We start from the raw sequence: 16,948 nt of genomic DNA, 5'->3' as shown, positions 1-16,948 counted from the left end.
CCTGCTATCATCACCACCATCTCTTCAGTGATTACCATATCTGCCCCTCGTTTCTCAAGCAAAAGCATCATCACCTCTTTTTCACATTGACCTGCTATCATCACCACCATCTCTTCAGTGATTACCATATCTGCCCCTCGTTTCTCAAGTAAAAGCATCATCACCTCCTTTCCACTCCTCCAATTCCCCGCTGCTGCCTTCATCACCTCTTCCGTAATTACCATATCTGCCCCTCGTTTCTCAAGTAAAAGCATCATCACCTCCTTTCCACTCCAATTCCCCGCTGCTGCCTTCACCACCTCTTCCGTAATGACCACATCTGCCCCTCGTTTATCAAGCAAAAGCATCATCACCTCCTTTCCACTATCTTCATTCTCAGCTGCTGCCTTCACCACCTCTTCCGTAATGACCACATCTGCCCCTCGTTTATCAAGCAAAAGCATCATCACCTCCTTTCCACTCCATTCATTCTCAGCTGCTGCCTTCACCACCTCTTCCGTAATGACCACATCTGCCCCTCGTTTCTCAAGCAAAAGCATCATCACCTCTCCTCCACTCCTCCAATTCCCCGCTGCTGCCTTCACCACCTCTTCCGTAATTAATACTCTCTCTGAATATGGCCAATTTAGCAATTCTCGAAATACGTTTATGCTTGACTTAGCAGCAGGAACAATATAACTATCACCTAACTCTTCTGTTAATCTATTGGGGATCATACTTGTGAGGACTTTTGCTAGCCATTCCTTATCAATTACAATTGCAATAGTCCAAATCGATATCGGTATCGTTTCGTATCGCAAATAATTATTTATGTTTCTACTCACCCAGAGCGCCTGACCTTTTGCATTTAACACAGATTCCAGTTGTTCTATATTGTCTTGCGCTTCTTCTAATGTATTAATATGTTCATACCAGTAGTTTGCGGCGTAGGAAAGGAAGTCGTCCTCATCTCCTGTTCTTGATTCCACAATATCCTCAAAATGCAGATAAGATATACAGGTATTGGCGAGGAGAATTCCCGGTCGTTTAAATTGATCCAATATCTCTGCTTTTTCCAATATGCCCGATCTTTTCAGAAAATCTCGTAATGTTTGATGGATTAGAAAAGGGTTCGGGCCAATGACATCTATCAAGCTGCCTAGATTTGTTTGAATAACTTTAGAATTTAAAACGATTCTTTGTTTTTCGCAATCTTTTAAACTTCTCGCGCCTTTCGCCATACTAACAGCAAGAGCATCTTCCAGTTCCCGAAAATGTAGTGGACGTACTGCATATGTTATCCAAGCTAATATTACCCCGTATTTTGGGGTTGTTAACAATTTCTGAACAAGATTCTTGTACAAAGCGTCGAGCTCTAATGGAATCTGTTTTATTTTGTTCTCAATCTCATCGATAGATGGTGATGGAATTTTTCGGAGCTCGCGGAGAACTATACTTATCCAAAGGAATGTTCTTTTCTCTTCTGCTTGTGCAGCCTTAGTAATGATTTTCTTCATATCATCTCTAAATCCATCTTCTTCTTCGAATAAGGACAACTCAAAGTTGATGAAGAGCGTTAAGTCTTCTGTAGAAGCGCGAAGTATCTTCTTGTGTGAGAATTTAATGCTTGTTACCCATTCTGGTCTGCTTGTACAAAACAGTTGAAAAAGAGGCTTTCTATTAATGTTGCGTTCCTCTGGAGCGAAGTGTTTATCCAAATATTGAAGTAGATCTTCGATATCTGTACTATATACATCAAGTCCATCAATGATGCAGTAAACACGATCGTATGGGTTTTTTGTGATCATATCATGAAAAATATTCCCAAGTTTAGCAAACGATTCTGTGGCGAATTGTTTGGGTGTATCCTTTAAATTTTGTGGAAGCCTTTGGTATAATCTTTGATCTTCGCAAAGTTGAACAATGAGAGACCGAAAAATGGCTGATGCTGTTCGAAACCTTTCTTCGTTTTTGATATTGCAAAAATAGTAGATAATTTTACTATTAGAGCTTTGTTGGTCAATCCGGTCTTTGAGATGATCCACCACGAAATTAGATAGCACAGACTTTCCCTGGCCAGGTGTTCCGATCACCAACAAAAAGTTTGATTTCTCAGAGTCCCGCCATTCAATAAAGTCTTTTGCTTGAAGACCATCAGTGCGGCTTTTATCTTGCAATGGTTGATCATCGATCAACCATTGTAGAGTTCCCTTAACTGCTGTTTGTACTTTATTTGACTCCTTGAAACTTGTATAAGGAGGATCATTTAGGTCATCCCAATGGCACTTTTCATCTGCAGAGAGGTCTTGGAAAATTAGATTTGATAGCCTAATAATATATGATCTAAGAATCACATACTTTTAATTGAAGCAAACCTTGCTTCAGCAATATTAGGCGCTTTATCAACAAGCCCTTTTAATGAATCAAGTACTCGCTTGTAATCATCATCATACTGATTAGAGAATTTGACCAGATCTGAATGATCTCTAAGGAGTCCCTCTTCGTAGCAAAAGTTGTCATTGAAGCCGATTTGACAAGCCGAATTCTTCGAAACCATGTAGCAAAGCGGTCCATCCTTCACCAACAATCCATTGTCCAACTATCAAAAGACATCAGGAATTGTCTTGCATCAAGGGAGACTTTAAACATACCTTTCTAACCATCTGAGTCTCCCTCAACTCGTAATAAGATCTTATCTGAAACTGACCTTCCCTGCAGCATTGTTTAAATTTCTGTTTAATCGTGCTTAAGAACTGAGTTGGTTCATGATCTTCGTCATTCACTTGGAGATCCTTAATCATTTGTTCGTTAAGTCCTCCGGCTACAATCTGCATGAGGGATTTGTTGTTAAGCCCTAAGTTAGGAACCCCAAAGAACATTAAACCGTAAGATGATTTGAAAAATCACGGTTTTCGGGGTTCTCACTGCCCATCAGAGCTATATATAATGCCTAGAGTCCATTTATTAGTTTGCAAGGCTTCAATGCGGAATATAGAAGACGAACTTCTTTGACTAGCAAACCTCCAAGGCTATGAGCTACGAAAATAATGGGTCTTTGGCTTGTCTACAGATTCATTATTAGCATAAAAAATGTATATATGTAATTGTGATTATAACCTTAGTGGCTGAGCGAAACGCTCTGATCGAACTGAGAAATGCTTTTGCTAGATCAGAAATAGACAGTTTTGCATTTCTATCCAGAATTGATGTATCGTATCCATAAGCCAGAATCCGAGCAGATGGTAAATCTTCAGGAAGAAACTCGCGAATCCAGACACCATCTTTTCCTTTGAACGAGCCGATTGGATGGCTACCTAGACCTGGGATAGAAATGATGCTATTATATATTAATTACTATTGCTCCTGATATCAATATATATTTAACTTACTCAACGGATGCGTTATCGCCTTCAAAAAGAGGAGTGATTCCAAGGAAATTGTCATCGACGGTATAATACGTTGGCAAAAATTTCCCCGGATTTTCAAATGAATTAAGCGTTGCCATCGACTTGGAGGAAGATGAATTTGCTAACGTCAGATAGCAATCGGATTTATACATTGGTAAACTGTCTCTAAGCTCTTTTTCCAAAGATTCTTTCGTTTTTCCGATCGGTATTCCTTGAATGCGAAAACATTTGAGCTTTTTCGGTCGCGGATTTATCTTTGTGGTCTCCTTGGCTTCCAGACTTCTTTGTTCTTCGTGGTTTTCGCAGTTGATGCCATAGTAAATGCGAAATAGATATTAGCGACAATGATAAGAGCCATTGCATATAAAAGCTCTTTTGTTAGTTTGATATCCATTATTGTTAGTTGTCGTTTTGAAAAAAAAGGATTATTGATTGCATGAGTTGGTGAAGGAATGAGGGAGGGAGTGGATTTGTTTTGATAAAACTATTCAAAATCTTGCCTAGGTATGCCTTTAACAAGCTTCATCATCGTGGTGGGGGGGGAATAGAGATAATTGGCCACGGGTAAAAAATATCAAAATACTCTTATCCTCAGAAGCGCCGTGACTGAGCAGAAATTGGTTGGGTGTGAAGGGGTAGCCTTACAGTTTATGTTGAATTCTCATGTATGGGCTGGCAAGAAGATAGCCTTTCGATGCATGTAAACTTTCATCTGAGACTATTCAGCGGTACTTGTATATTCCACGTATTACAACGAGTGGTTCTTCCAATACTACCTCGTCTCGTACCACTTCTTGGATTTTATTTAAGTAATGTATTAATCCAAATGAATCGATCGTTTCCTCTTATAATAATCTGTATTTTCCAAAACAAACAACCCTTGATCATTTCAATGCAAGAACCACCATTTGCGAAAGCTGATCAGCTCAACGATGAGCTTGACATTATAGCAAGTCCAACAGCGCCTGCAATATCAACAATACGCCTACCAGGTCAACCACGCATCTATATAAATCAGTATGCAAAAGTTGATGATTTTCTCAAACAAGAGTTTCTTCTAAAAGACCTAGAGAGTATCTCTCCATATCTATGGATGATGTCAAAGCATGACAGTAAAAGCATCTCTCCACTACATCGCCAAAAGGTCAAAGGTCGCGATATCGTTATCACTGAAGATCCACGACTGCATTTAGTGTGGTATCACGACCGCATATTTATCAAACCACTCCCAAAATACCTTTTATCCCACTATTTTTGGGAGGCCTATCTTTGCATCAATCGCCACTCTTCACCAGAGCAGATTACTCTTCAGAAAGCAGTTCTAGGATATCTCAGAACATACATCTATCTCATCAAATATGAATCCGATTTTCGTATAGCTATCGATGATAAACTTCAATTAATCCCTCCTGATATTACCTTTCTAAAATTCTGCGATTTTATCGCATCTTTGGAAAACCTTCCTGATATCGACGTTTCTGGACGATATGCTTATGGCGAGATTCGACTCACAAGACTCAATCTGTATTCGAAAATCTTCTTAAAGAAGTTCAGCTTCCACCGTGTTCGTATACAATACTCCGACTATTTCGCTTCGTTCTATGGGCCTTTACTTTTTGTATTTGCGATAGTTTCAGTGGTGCTGAGTGCGATGCAGGTTTCTATGGCGATTAACTTTGATGTGACTAAGCAGTGGAAATCTTTTGAGCAGTTTTGCCAATGGTTTAGTATCATTTGTCTTTCTGTAGTGGCAATTTTGGTTCTTTGGCTTGGTTTGTTATTCTTATATAAATTTATAAAGGAGTGGGTTTATGCCATCAGTGAGCATTGGAGAAGAAAAAACTGTTCTAGGTTCTGATTAAGCAGATGGACCTTTTGAGCAAGGTATTGACAATTCCAAAAGGATCTCTCGGCTTTTGGATCCATTGGCAGGCGTGGGTGAAGGGATGCAAGTATGCACAAGGTGGATTCATTCATAGCATTCAAAGATACCGACCCAAACCATAGCATTCGTAGAACTTTACCATCTCCATCACATTAAACTCAAGAGTTACCCGTGATTTTCATTGGCAAATATAATACTTTATGTCTAAGTAAGGCGGTTTGGACTGCTGAATCCCACAGGTTTGGCCGCTGATTTATGCAGTCTTGGCCGTTGGCTAAGCCACTTGGCGCTTACACCTCCGGCGCCTTACAACTTCAGAAAACCGCAGTCTACTCCTTCTTCCAAAAGCCGTTTCTTCTCATCCTCGATTCAGTCTCGTGGGCCCAGACAAGTGAGCATCTTATCCACAAACCATAAGCCACAAGTCACAAGCCACAAACCACAAACCACATTGAATCCTATCTCACGTACTCTCCATCCAAATACATTTTGCAGTTAAGGGTTCTTACCAGAGCTGTCACAACCTCGAAACCAACTCTTGAAACCACTCTACAACTCATGATGAACAAAAATGAAATTCAAAAATAAAACCGGAATGATATATTAAGAATCCCAGCGAATTGAAAAGAATAAAAGAACAAAGTTTATAATTGGTTTATTTAGTTATCCTATGTATGTTCCCATTGACTATTGTTTCTTGTACTACTTTACTTCTATTTGTACAAATTCTACCAGCTTAAGATTTCTCCTCCTTCTCAAGCTCACCTACTCTTCTTATATTTGAACTGTAGAATAATTAATGATGGTCATGATGAAAACTTCTGATCTGCCACCATCACCTCCTACACCACCACCACCACCACCACATTTTCCATCTGTCTACGTTAGACGTGAAACGTTCAGCAAAATGAGCGAAGATGCAAACGAGCAGCATAAAGTTCTACAAGTTCAATTTCTTGCAGCAGACTACAAGTCCCAACTCCTTGGAACGTACGACGATCAGCAAACGAATCTCGATATTTCGAATTCAAAGACTGTTACTATAAAAGTTACTGCTCAGCAAATCAATCTACGTGGAAACAATCGCATATTCATCTGTCGATATCCTTCAATCAAAGATCAATATCAAGATTCCGATAACGATAACGATTCGAAATTTCCTAAGATATTTATTGCCAAGGAGTTTGGGGATAATAAAGATGAACTTGATCTTTATGAGCATCTTTTATCTTTACAAGGTGTTTATATTCCTAAATGCTTTGGGGAAATCTATTGGAAGGATGAAGATGAGGAGATAATATATCAAGGAATTGCACTTGAATTTCTTGAAGGATTTCGATGTTTAGAAGATACTGATGCCAAAAACGATCTTATGTATAAGAAATTCAAAAAGGTTTTAGAAGTTATTGGGAGCAAAGGGATATTTCATGGAGATATTGCATTTAGGAATCTTATGTGGCATTCAGAAAACGAAGAAGTAAGTATGCAAAGACGTATACTGAAATTTTGATAAGAGATGGAATTTCGATTCAGAAACGGAATTTTATCGAATTAGAAAGCATTTTCGATGTGAAAGATAGCGATATCATTCATGAATATTTGCCAACTAATGTCGCCAAACCAAGGTGGATGTTGGATCCACCTGTTTTACCGAGGGAGATGCTTGAACGGAACGATTGGAGGAGAACAGGTGCACGATTGAGGAAAAACAGGTGGATGATTGAAGGAAATAGGAGGGATGATTGAAGGAAAACAGGTAGATGATTGAAGGAAATGTTACATCGGATGTAACATGATCACGTTATAACATCATGTGATAGGTAGGGTCACGTGAGTATCTCAGTGGGATCAGTAGTCGCAGAAGGACTGGGACAACTGAGAGCCCTGGGATGGATAGCATGAAGGTCTATATAATGAAGATGGATTTCCTTTGTAGAGATTCGTGCTCAGGATCAATCATTTAGTATACTCTACTATTAGTTACGAATAGCATATCATTACTGTTGTTACTTAAGTCCCTGCTTGACGCCTAGTTATAAACCTATCTCGAGAGCCTAGAGCACTTCCACGTGATCCAGACGGTTACCCTCGTAACACATAGCTCCATTGCATCTAGTATGGTATGATCATAAAAGGATCCTCCTCTTATGCACCGCCATGAGTGGCTCCAAAATACTACGCTGAATTGGCCTTGCTGCCGAAAATCCAAAATACTTGAACAAATATAAGCAATTCAAGTAAGTTTAACAAGTTAAGTACTCTTCACACTTTGTTGTCATCACTCTTTTGCTTTCTTACTGTCCTTCGAAGTGTAGTACTTGCTATGCGGGTACTTCAAAATGTTTATTTGCAATTAATTTTGCTTGCGTTTGCGAGTTTAGTCCATTCATTTCGTTTCACGAACAATGCCTTCAATCCTGTGTTAGGACAACAGTTTACAATCACCTGGATTGATTCAACTGGTTCTGTAAATCTTCATTTAGTTCCAATCCAATATTACAATGAAAGTATTCCACTTGCCAGTGCAGAATCCATAGGAGGGGTGTTGTTGACCTCCTGGGATCTTGGCAGCATATGCATATATAGTACATATGCATATAAGGAGCAAACAAAACTCAACTTTTAATTCATTCTTTCCTTTTTGGTATACTGTTTGTTTGCTTTCAATATTTTGATTTCAAAGCACTTTAATTCCGAAGGCCGAATACCCAACCTATTCCTTCATTTTTTGAATATATACTCGCAGCTTAACTGCTCAGCTAGAAAATCAGTCAATTCAATCTGATGCTCTTTCTAGTCTCAAGAAACCCAACAGGTGTTTTAGGTCGACAGATATTAAGACGTTCGTAGGAGAAACTGACAGTAGGAATGACAGTTGTAACAACGGGAAATTCATTACCTTGGACCTGATAATTCGCTTCAAGCAGGAGTTTATAAAATATATTGGGTTTCTCCAGACAATACTCAATCTGTGAATAGTCCCACGTTCACACTCGGTCAATTTGCTTCGGGCTCTTCGAACAGTACAAGCAACTCAAACAAAAACCAATCTAGCTCCAACGACTCAAACAAAACCAGTTCAACAACCGGAACATCAAACCCAACGGCGACGAAAGGGGAGGCAACCTCATCTTCAAGTTCAACAATAAACACCCCATCAGAAACAAATCAAACCAACTCCCTCACAAACACAAACAAAATCACCATCGCAATTAGTATAACCCTCGGCCTAACCCTCCTCCTAGTCATAGCTTTCATGCTCATCCGACATCGTCGCCATCTAGCTTCTATCCCTCGAACAAAAAGACAACTCACCATCAGAGAAATTGCCGATGACATCGACAAAGATTCCTGGTACTCATCGGTCCATCCTCCACTGCTCCATCTACCATGATTGACTCCTCCACATTGAACTTTGGTGGGCATTCACGAACAACCAGCGATGGTAATCACTGCTATTCACCATCATCCCCTATAAACCCCACATATGCAGAGCCGGCAACCACTACCGAGTATCGAGAATGGCCGTTTCAAGGTTTCCTAAAACGTACCATAATTGGGAACGATACCATATACACTCTCGAATTTCAGTTACAACATGTACCGGAGCATCTGCACCTGCCTGTTATTGCGGAAGCATTAGATGCTAATACATTTGCGCAAACCCAGAGCTCTTGCAGTATTCTATATTCCGAAGTACGTCCAATAGGACCTAAAGAAAAGCGCGTTCGGTGGGAAGCAGATGAGCACGAGACGATAGTAAGGATGAAAAAGGACGATTGTTCTTGGAAGAAAATTTATAACACCCTCCCGCACAGGACACAAGCAGCGATTCAGGTACAGTATTCTACAAAACTCAAAAAGTAATCACAACATAGAAGCAACTTTTTAATGGAATTTCTAACTGAGGGGGGATTTTTAAATGGTATAACGTGAATGAGTACGATTTCAACCTCTACTACAACCTATTCTTCTTGGTTGGCCATCCCTTTTTTTGCAATCTCTACTCTAACTTGGTGCTCAACTACTCAAGCTTGCCTTATTCTCTTCTCAGCCAACAAAGAAAGCATCCAAACCCTCCTATCCCAGTCCGAATAATTTTATTCCTCCCCTCGTTGGCTTGAGCTTGAGTACGTTAGGTTCAAAAGTCTAACAATATATTAGATAAGTGACAAATGGGCTTTTCCACTATACCTTCTTCTTTCTGCCTTTGCCTCCGCCTTTTCTTTCAATCTTTCCTCTTCCCTTTGTCTTGCCTCATCTTCGTATTGACGATTTGATTGAAGACTCTCTAGTAAATATATCACACTTCCTTTGTTAACGCTTCCTTCCCAATTTGTTTTCTCAATTACACATTGTTCCAAATCGAAAATCATTACTCGATCTCCAACATCAATAGCATTATCCAACTTTGGATCTTCATGAGTTACTCCGTGTGTAGTTAATGCTTTGTAAACCTCTTCTAACTTTCTTTTGAATTCATCATCCTCTCCATGTTTCATCGTAAGATCATATAATCTTCGGCCGATGATTTCGGATAGAACTAATGCCGGTGATCCATCGTATGTTGCTTCCCCATAGAAATAAGGTATGAATCTTCCTTGAAGAGGCTGAAGACGACGATACATACGTTTTTCAACCTCAAATTCGTTATCCCAATCAGGTTTGCGCTTCTTTACAATCACGATTGATGGCAAAAACCATTCGGGATAAGTTGTTTTAATACTTGGGCACAGGCTGAAAAGACTTTTAAGTATCGATTGAATAAATAGAACTGGGATGTAATCGAGAATCGATGGTTTTTCAATCTTCAAACGGTAAACAGTTCGTTGTGGATCAATCCTATCGGCAGTAGTTGCAGTAACCAATCTTTGACCCATGCGAAATTCCTGAAAAGATTAGATTTATTGTGTCAGATTGTAAGACTAAATCATCTTACCAATGGCCCTTGGATCTCATCGGGATCTAACTTAATAGAGTAGTAGTCCGACGAAGCTAATAGTGGTGGTGAAGGTGGTGACGGAGGAGGGTGAGGGGTAGAAGAAACTTTAGCCATATTGAAGAACTGAATGTAACTAATGCTAAGTGCAAATTAAAAATTTCACTCATGCGATAAATATGAGTTATATATAAATAATCAATCATAGTTACAGAAAACACTGGTTGTTTGCTTGCATGTATGTTCCCGCTCTTCCCTATCACCCAGCTCAATTGTACTCCGAAAAGAGATCATACCTGAATAAAGTCCCCAAATAACCTCCCCATCCTCATCCTTCACCGGGATTTCCATCCGTATCGATCCAAAACCAAGCCTCCTTATTGAAGCTCCGCATATAACCAGCTGGATGATCCCATAATTTGTCATGCCCATTTGTCCAAGAGGGCCGTCCTGACCAAAAGCGGAATTCCCGCCTCCAACCATCGAGTAAGATATCCATTGAATTTGACCACATCCCCGTCATACGCATCTAACCTCGCCATAGTAGCCGAAAAAGCGCATATCAAACCCTACATTCCAAGCCTGCTTCCTCCGGCGTTCTTGCCAAAATGCAACAATCAACAACACAGTTTGCTGATTTGATATCTTCGACATTTTTCGCTCTGAATTGAACCATCAACAAGTGTCTTCCATCGTATACAAAAACCTGTGGGCATTTATAAACAAATGCATATCTTCCTTTGTTAGAAAATCCATTTCCTATAAATAAAATGGAAAAAGAAGCTTACCCTCTTAGTTCTTACTTCTGGATTGTGTAGCAAGTCCTCGATTGTATCATTTGGATTATAAGTTTGAAGCCTTTTGATAATTGAATGAATATTAAACACTATGGACATAAAACATGTATAGATGTTTTGATGAAAGAATAAAGAGGAAGTGCAAAGATCCCCATCGACTTCATACCACCTTTCGCGCTAGGCCAAAAGGATGAATTCTAAAGCACTGTGTATTCAAATGGCCGAAACGGGCTTAGAGCCCCGATAATTTTATCCCACATCCTCGCTTATAATATGGATTCCATTTGCTTGCCTCGCTAAAGAAGCAGGGCGGGGCTTGCTTTCTGCACTCTTTTCGTCTTGATACTTCTTTGTTTTCATTTGATGCTGTTCATAAGACTAATTTGATCTCGGCAATTTGTTCCTTACTGGTCATGAAAGAATTGATTAATCTGTCCTATCACTATTGAACCTAGCTGTATTTTGTAGGAGGGTATCTCTTTCATCATATAAGAGGAAGTTTGTGGAATGAGACAACCAGTGTATGCTCTTCTCATCTTATAATACTATACTTTTATCTGCCTCATTTTATCCTTCACCGCATTCTCTCCTCTTTCTTGTTATCATTTTCTGGCACTAGGTTGCTTACACCCTGAGCTATTTTTGTTTTCAGCTGCTTCCCTGCTATCCAAATATACGCAGGATGTATCATTCTACCCCACACTAGAATTATCTAGGGCCTCATATCTACCCACCTCACATGAACTCCCTATCTTCCCAATCCCAATACCTCCCGCACCATTTGTAGGAAAGGATAGCTACACACGTTCCAATACCAGTAGAAGCTGTGATGGTACTATTACGATTAGTAATGTCAACAAGAAAGTGATTGTATATAATTGAAAGTATCCCTTATCTATACAAAAATAACTGATCCAATCCTCAGTACGGGTTTGACATTTTGTTGGAAACATCACCTGGTTTCTTCAGAATATCAGGAATTGCAAGGTGGAGACAATATCGCTGGGTATTAATCAAGTATCTCTGGAAGGATATTCGAATGGGTTTTGATAGTTTAATTAGTTGCTGGACAGGGCATTAATGCCAAAAATACGTTTTTGGTGATAGAAGCTTGAGAATGTATGGTATAGGTTTATTAGCTTTAATTGATATGTTGATACTTCAGCATTATACAGATTCCAATAATCTCATCGTGTATCCAGTACTTCAGATACTGTTATGAAAGAATTCATCCATTATATGCAAATACTAATTGTTCCCTATCATATTTGGTTTTCTTTCTTTAACTTCAATCGACTTTAATATTTATCCAATCTTCATCTCAATCAAACTGAGTATCGTAATAAGATATGTGAAGATTGGATAGGTGAAATCTTTCAGAAAATGTAAATTCAAAATAGTAATCGATACTTTCCACAAAATAAATATTCTTGTATAGCATTGTGGATTTACATCTTAAATTATACAAGGATCTGAATAGTGTATGCCCAAAGATGCCTTAAGATGTAATTCAATCTATTCAATTTCGATATATACATCAAATAGCATCCCCCTTCTAATATCTACTTCATTCTTTGATATACTATCAACCTCACACATCAATCTTTTACAATGATTGTCAACTCTGGTATAAAACAAACTAAAGGCCTAGTAAAGTATATCTATATCGATTTAGGCACTGGAGGTCTTCGCATGGCCTGTAGTATCGAAGGCAGCGAAGATTGCAGAGAAATCGGAAACTATCCTGGAGCGCAAGCAGATACTCCATCTCTTGTTTCTCAAGCGCCAACAAACATTATATACGAACCAAATGGCGATGAACCAGCCAAACCCGTGGCATTTGGTTACATTAAACCACACCGTCGTCAAAAACTTGTATCTGGAGTGAAGAATGCCCTTCTACCAGATCCCGAAAGCTATGGTTATGCCTATGCTGCTCTGATTGATGTAGCGGATGATCTCCACCTGAGATCTGTGCAGCAGATCCCAGAAGAATTCTTGAGGTTCGCCATCGAGCATGCGATCAAGGAATGCGGTGGGCAGCAGCCTACAAAAGGCTGGGTATTTTCAGTGCCTCAGTATTACAAGATTGAGGAAGTGCAGAACTTTCGAGCATTGATTCAAAGAGCAGGTTGTTTTGGTAATATATATATCCATGGTGAAAGCGATTGTGTTGCTTATGCAAATCTATCAACAATCGAGGATATTGTTAGCGGTACTAAAGAGAGTTTCTTTAAGAAAAAGCAGAACTATACCATCGCAGTTGGGATTTTTGATCTTGGAGCTGGTACAACTGTGAGTGATCTGTTTCAAGTAGAAGTGGATTGACTAACCTATGATAAATAGGATATAACCACCTTGGAGATCTGCTTCAAACATGGAGGACCACCTGCGATCAACGAATTGAGTGCCCCTTTAGGTATATTATAAGAATCAATACCGTATATTTAATGCTGATGATGATACTATAGGCTTTGCGATTGGAGGGGATTCATTTGATGAACGATTCATTGATCTCTTGCGTGCCAAACTCGATATCAATATGACTCTAGATAAAGAGCAGGCCTTCTTTAACCCGTTTGTGAATCATTTCCATCTACAATCAAAGCCACAATGGACAACAGATTTTGAGGATGAAGAATATCCATTCAGTGTACCGTATGGAAAAGATCAATTTGTATTAACAAAGTGAGTTTATCGTCAACTTTCTTTAATGTGATCTTCAGCTGCTAACTCAATAACAAGGGAGGATATGACTTGTATTATGGAACCACCGATTGATGAAACTTGCCGACGCATCGGCGAGCATCTTGCTCAAATAATTAGACCTTTGGACCTTGTCGTAATCTCGGGAGGGAATTCCGAGGTGCCTGGTATGGTAAATACCTTGTGCGCTATGCTTAAAGGAAAGAATATCATCGACGATGATCAAAAAGTAATTCATTTGGTGGGACAGTCATTGTAAGTACCAATTCAACGCAAGGGGAATTTCGGATTGAAAGAAGCTAATCTGGAAACACTTGTAGGAACGCGGTAGTTCACGGTCTGCATTACTGGATCAATCATCCTCAACTAGTCAGAGGTCGATATGCTCGCATGACTCTGGCTCGAGTGATCAAACATCATCGTACAGAGCTTAACCGCCATATCAAAGTGCCTGCTGAGGATGCAAAATTACCCAAATTGTATAATTGTGCTGAAAGGATCATGACTGAGGTAATCATATCTATGGAAGATTGAGTAGGATTATTGATTAATGACTTTCTAGGGAATCCTTGTTCCAGATGGCATTCAGACTGTTGATATCTACTTTGATATTGATATAAATGCCAAAAATTTGGACCTACTTCCTATCGATATATGCATTCCAAATAAAGATGCCGAAACTTACACTTCTAAAACCTGTCTCTGGAATTTTGCATCCGAGTGTAGGACTATAGGTGCTCTTCATCTAGAATCAACAATAACGAATATCGATATTGGTGCACTTAAAAAAGTTGCTAGAAAAAGGTTGCGTCGACTCTGGCTTCGTTTAAGTATCGGAGTTGATATTGATATCAACGTTGTAGTATCCTGGAGACCCGACGGACGCAAGCTTAAAGAAGACACGGAGTTCTGTTCAACCAAATTAACTTTGGAAAGTGTGAATCTATCTGGCCAAAGATTAGTGGATGAGTTTCGCGCTCCAATACAGCAACGAGAGAGCTCTAATTCAAACATTACCAACGATACCTTGCCGAATTATCTTCAAACGTTAAAGGCTGTCGGTGGAATGAAGACTCATTCGAAGAATTTATTTTCAACAAGCATTCTTCCTCATTTAGGTAAGAGAGTTTCTTTATATGAGGGTTTCAACAGAAATTATTAACATTGGTAGATTTCTATCATTCTGAACATGGTGTACACTTTGCTGCTTGGCTACGTGACGATTCGGGTAAAATCGGCAATCAAGAATCAATTACACAAGCGGTTCCATATTGTCCCGAGAATCTTAATCGCAAAAGAGCTTTCTCTGAAACAGAAATAGGATATGAGTATCCAATATCATCACAATCATATACTACTCCTTACCAAAGTCCTTACAATAATTCATTAGCAATAAATCCTTCGTTTCATTTACCTTCGATCTCGCATCAGAGTATACTGTCATCATCTACAGCCACAACACTTGCACCGTCATCTTCGAGCAATCCTCTATATCATCGTCACCAAATATCATCATATCCACCCCAATCATCATACCCACCTCAATCATCTGATATTTACGATGAAAATACATTGGTTAATCCACGGGATCTTTCATTTAACCACAATCCTACTAACTGAGTTTCAATACTAAGACGAGAAAATGGAAAACGGGTTTTTTGGAAGTTGTGACCAAAAGGGTGTTTATAGACCAGCAATTGTATTTAACTTAGAATCTACAGGTGAAGAGCACCTGTAGATGGGGATAGCTACTCTATATATAAACAAATGAATGGCCTAGCCGCAATGGCTAGGCAAAAAGAAGTCATATTTGTCCCTCCAATGATCTTACTTTACCGATAACCATTGATACCTAGTACTTGTCCGGATCTGATCCTCAGGTCACCTAAATCGTATACTAATCCCGAGTAATCGTATCATGTGTGGACATGGTTAATGTACCTGAGGTTTCTTATATAATAAGGGTGGGAAGAAAGCAGGGGTTTCCGTCACAAGAGTCATAATAGTTTCATAGTATAGGAGCTTTATGCTCAACTTAGTTATTAATTAGTTTACTTATATTTTATTTGATCTAGTAACGACTTCATTTCCAAGTGAATATTAGTAATAAAGCCTTAACCCATAACTATTGACTAGACAAAACCTTAGGCAGTCACTGCCTCTAGTACAGTATCGTTACATGGTCATAATTCAAGAACTTGTTAAAATAGTATAATAGATCCTAGATTATGTCACGATTCACTATTAGGATTAGTGTCCTGGGATGAAAAGGAATCACGTGATAAGGAGCCCTGAGGAGCTAGAAAGCTCCTCGAGGCTCCCTTTATCGTTCATTATATAGTCAGAATAGTTTCCTAGTTTAGGAGCTTCGTGCTCAACTTAGTTATAAATTAGTTTACCTACATTCTACTTGATCTAGTAACGACTTCACTTCCAAGTGAATACCAGTGATATAGCCTCAATGTTACGAAATAACAGTCAACATGTCCATATGAGCTTGGACCCTGTAGAAAAGCAAGTCGATTCACATACAAAATTGTATGGCAATTGAATCATAGAGTCTCCCCACCCTCAGCAAGCACAGACATATGATCTGATTAAAATCACGTGAGGGATCTAGAGGATCTAGAGAGTTAAACTCTAGATCCAGTAGATCCAAGAGATCCAAAGGAATACAATAGAGTATGAAGTTCTATATAAAGGATAGGTTTCCATTTGTAGAGCTTCGTGCTCAAGTTCAATCATTTAGTATACTCTACTATTAGTTACGAATTGCATATCATTATTGTCATTACTTAAGTCCCTGCTTGACGCCTAGTTATAAACCACTTCGAGAGCCTAGAGCACTTCCACGTGATCTAGACGGCAAACCTCGTAACACATATCTAGTTTAAATTATATTTCATTCTTTCTGATTCCTAATTACTCAATAAATAATCATCAATCATCAATTATCAAATATCAAATCTTTCCCCTCAATATCCTCAATCCTTATCCTCCTACTCATTCATCTCTCACTATCCTCAATACTAAAACCCCTCCCCCCTTATCCCCGCCCGCCCTCTCACAAATTAACAATCCCCACATCAAAAATCCCCTCTTCATTTCTCAATTCCGCTTCTACTTCCCTACTAACCACACCATCAATACCCTAAAAAGATTAATGCTTCATTTTTAATTTCTCCTCTTTTAGCCATATCGTTACTGGCTTTTTCTTCTTCATTATCCTCATCAC

At 39.1% G+C, this 16,948-nt stretch overlaps 7 protein-coding genes across 7 annotated transcripts; 4 read left to right on the top strand and 3 right to left on the bottom strand.

The window, feature by feature from the left end:
- Window positions 1-70: 70 nt before the first annotated feature.
- SS1G_09523 (hypothetical protein) lies at window positions 71-2,642 on the bottom strand (the record flags this gene model as incomplete). The annotated part of the gene is made up of 4 exons (XM_001589751.1): window positions 71-94; window positions 222-2,272; window positions 2,338-2,578; window positions 2,631-2,642. The coding sequence occupies 4 exons, from the start codon at window positions 2,640-2,642 to the stop codon at window positions 71-73; spliced, it is 2,328 nt and encodes a 775-aa protein (XP_001589801.1).
- A 373-nt stretch (window positions 2,643-3,015) lies between these two features.
- On the bottom strand, window positions 3,016-3,538 carry SS1G_09522 (hypothetical protein; the record flags this gene model as incomplete). Its single annotated transcript, XM_001589750.1, has 2 exons — window positions 3,016-3,043; window positions 3,369-3,538. 2 exons carry the CDS (start codon window positions 3,536-3,538, stop codon window positions 3,016-3,018), a joined length of 198 nt encoding a protein of 65 aa, XP_001589800.1.
- A 740-nt stretch (window positions 3,539-4,278) lies between these two features.
- Window positions 4,279-5,244, top strand: SS1G_09521 (hypothetical protein; the record flags this gene model as incomplete). The annotated part of the gene is made up of 1 exon (XM_001589749.1): window positions 4,279-5,244. One exon carries the CDS (start codon window positions 4,279-4,281, stop codon window positions 5,242-5,244), a length of 966 nt encoding a protein of 321 aa, XP_001589799.1.
- Window positions 5,245-6,070: 826 nt separating this feature from the next.
- SS1G_09520 (hypothetical protein) lies at window positions 6,071-7,017 on the top strand (the record flags this gene model as incomplete). The annotated part of the gene is made up of 2 exons (XM_001589748.1): window positions 6,071-6,748; window positions 6,805-7,017. 2 exons carry the CDS (start codon window positions 6,071-6,073, stop codon window positions 7,015-7,017), a joined length of 891 nt encoding a protein of 296 aa, XP_001589798.1.
- A 1,644-nt stretch (window positions 7,018-8,661) lies between these two features.
- SS1G_09519 (predicted protein) lies at window positions 8,662-9,149 on the top strand (the record flags this gene model as incomplete). Its single annotated transcript, XM_001589747.1, has 2 exons — window positions 8,662-9,030; window positions 9,090-9,149. The coding sequence occupies 2 exons, from the start codon at window positions 8,662-8,664 to the stop codon at window positions 9,147-9,149; spliced, it is 429 nt and encodes a 142-aa protein (XP_001589797.1).
- Window positions 9,150-9,371: 222 nt separating this feature from the next.
- Window positions 9,372-10,864, bottom strand: SS1G_09518 (hypothetical protein; the record flags this gene model as incomplete). The annotated part of the gene is made up of 5 exons (XM_001589746.1): window positions 9,372-9,420; window positions 9,466-10,160; window positions 10,211-10,317; window positions 10,550-10,739; window positions 10,784-10,864. 5 exons carry the CDS (start codon window positions 10,862-10,864, stop codon window positions 9,372-9,374), a joined length of 1,122 nt encoding a protein of 373 aa, XP_001589796.1.
- Window positions 10,865-12,618: 1,754 nt separating this feature from the next.
- On the top strand, window positions 12,619-15,333 carry SS1G_09517 (hypothetical protein; the record flags this gene model as incomplete). Its single annotated transcript, XM_001589745.1, has 7 exons — window positions 12,619-13,302; window positions 13,354-13,426; window positions 13,479-13,695; window positions 13,753-13,968; window positions 14,034-14,223; window positions 14,276-14,831; window positions 14,885-15,333. The coding sequence occupies 7 exons, from the start codon at window positions 12,619-12,621 to the stop codon at window positions 15,331-15,333; spliced, it is 2,385 nt and encodes a 794-aa protein (XP_001589795.1).
- Window positions 15,334-16,948: the final 1,615 nt, after the last annotated feature.

Source organism: Sclerotinia sclerotiorum, genomic scaffold, assembly GCF_000146945.2.
Source record: "Sclerotinia sclerotiorum 1980 UF-70 scaffold_13 genomic scaffold, whole genome shotgun sequence".
NCBI lineage: Eukaryota > Fungi > Ascomycota > Leotiomycetes > Helotiales > Sclerotiniaceae > Sclerotinia > Sclerotinia sclerotiorum.
This window is presented reverse-complemented; position numbering and strand designations above follow the sequence as displayed.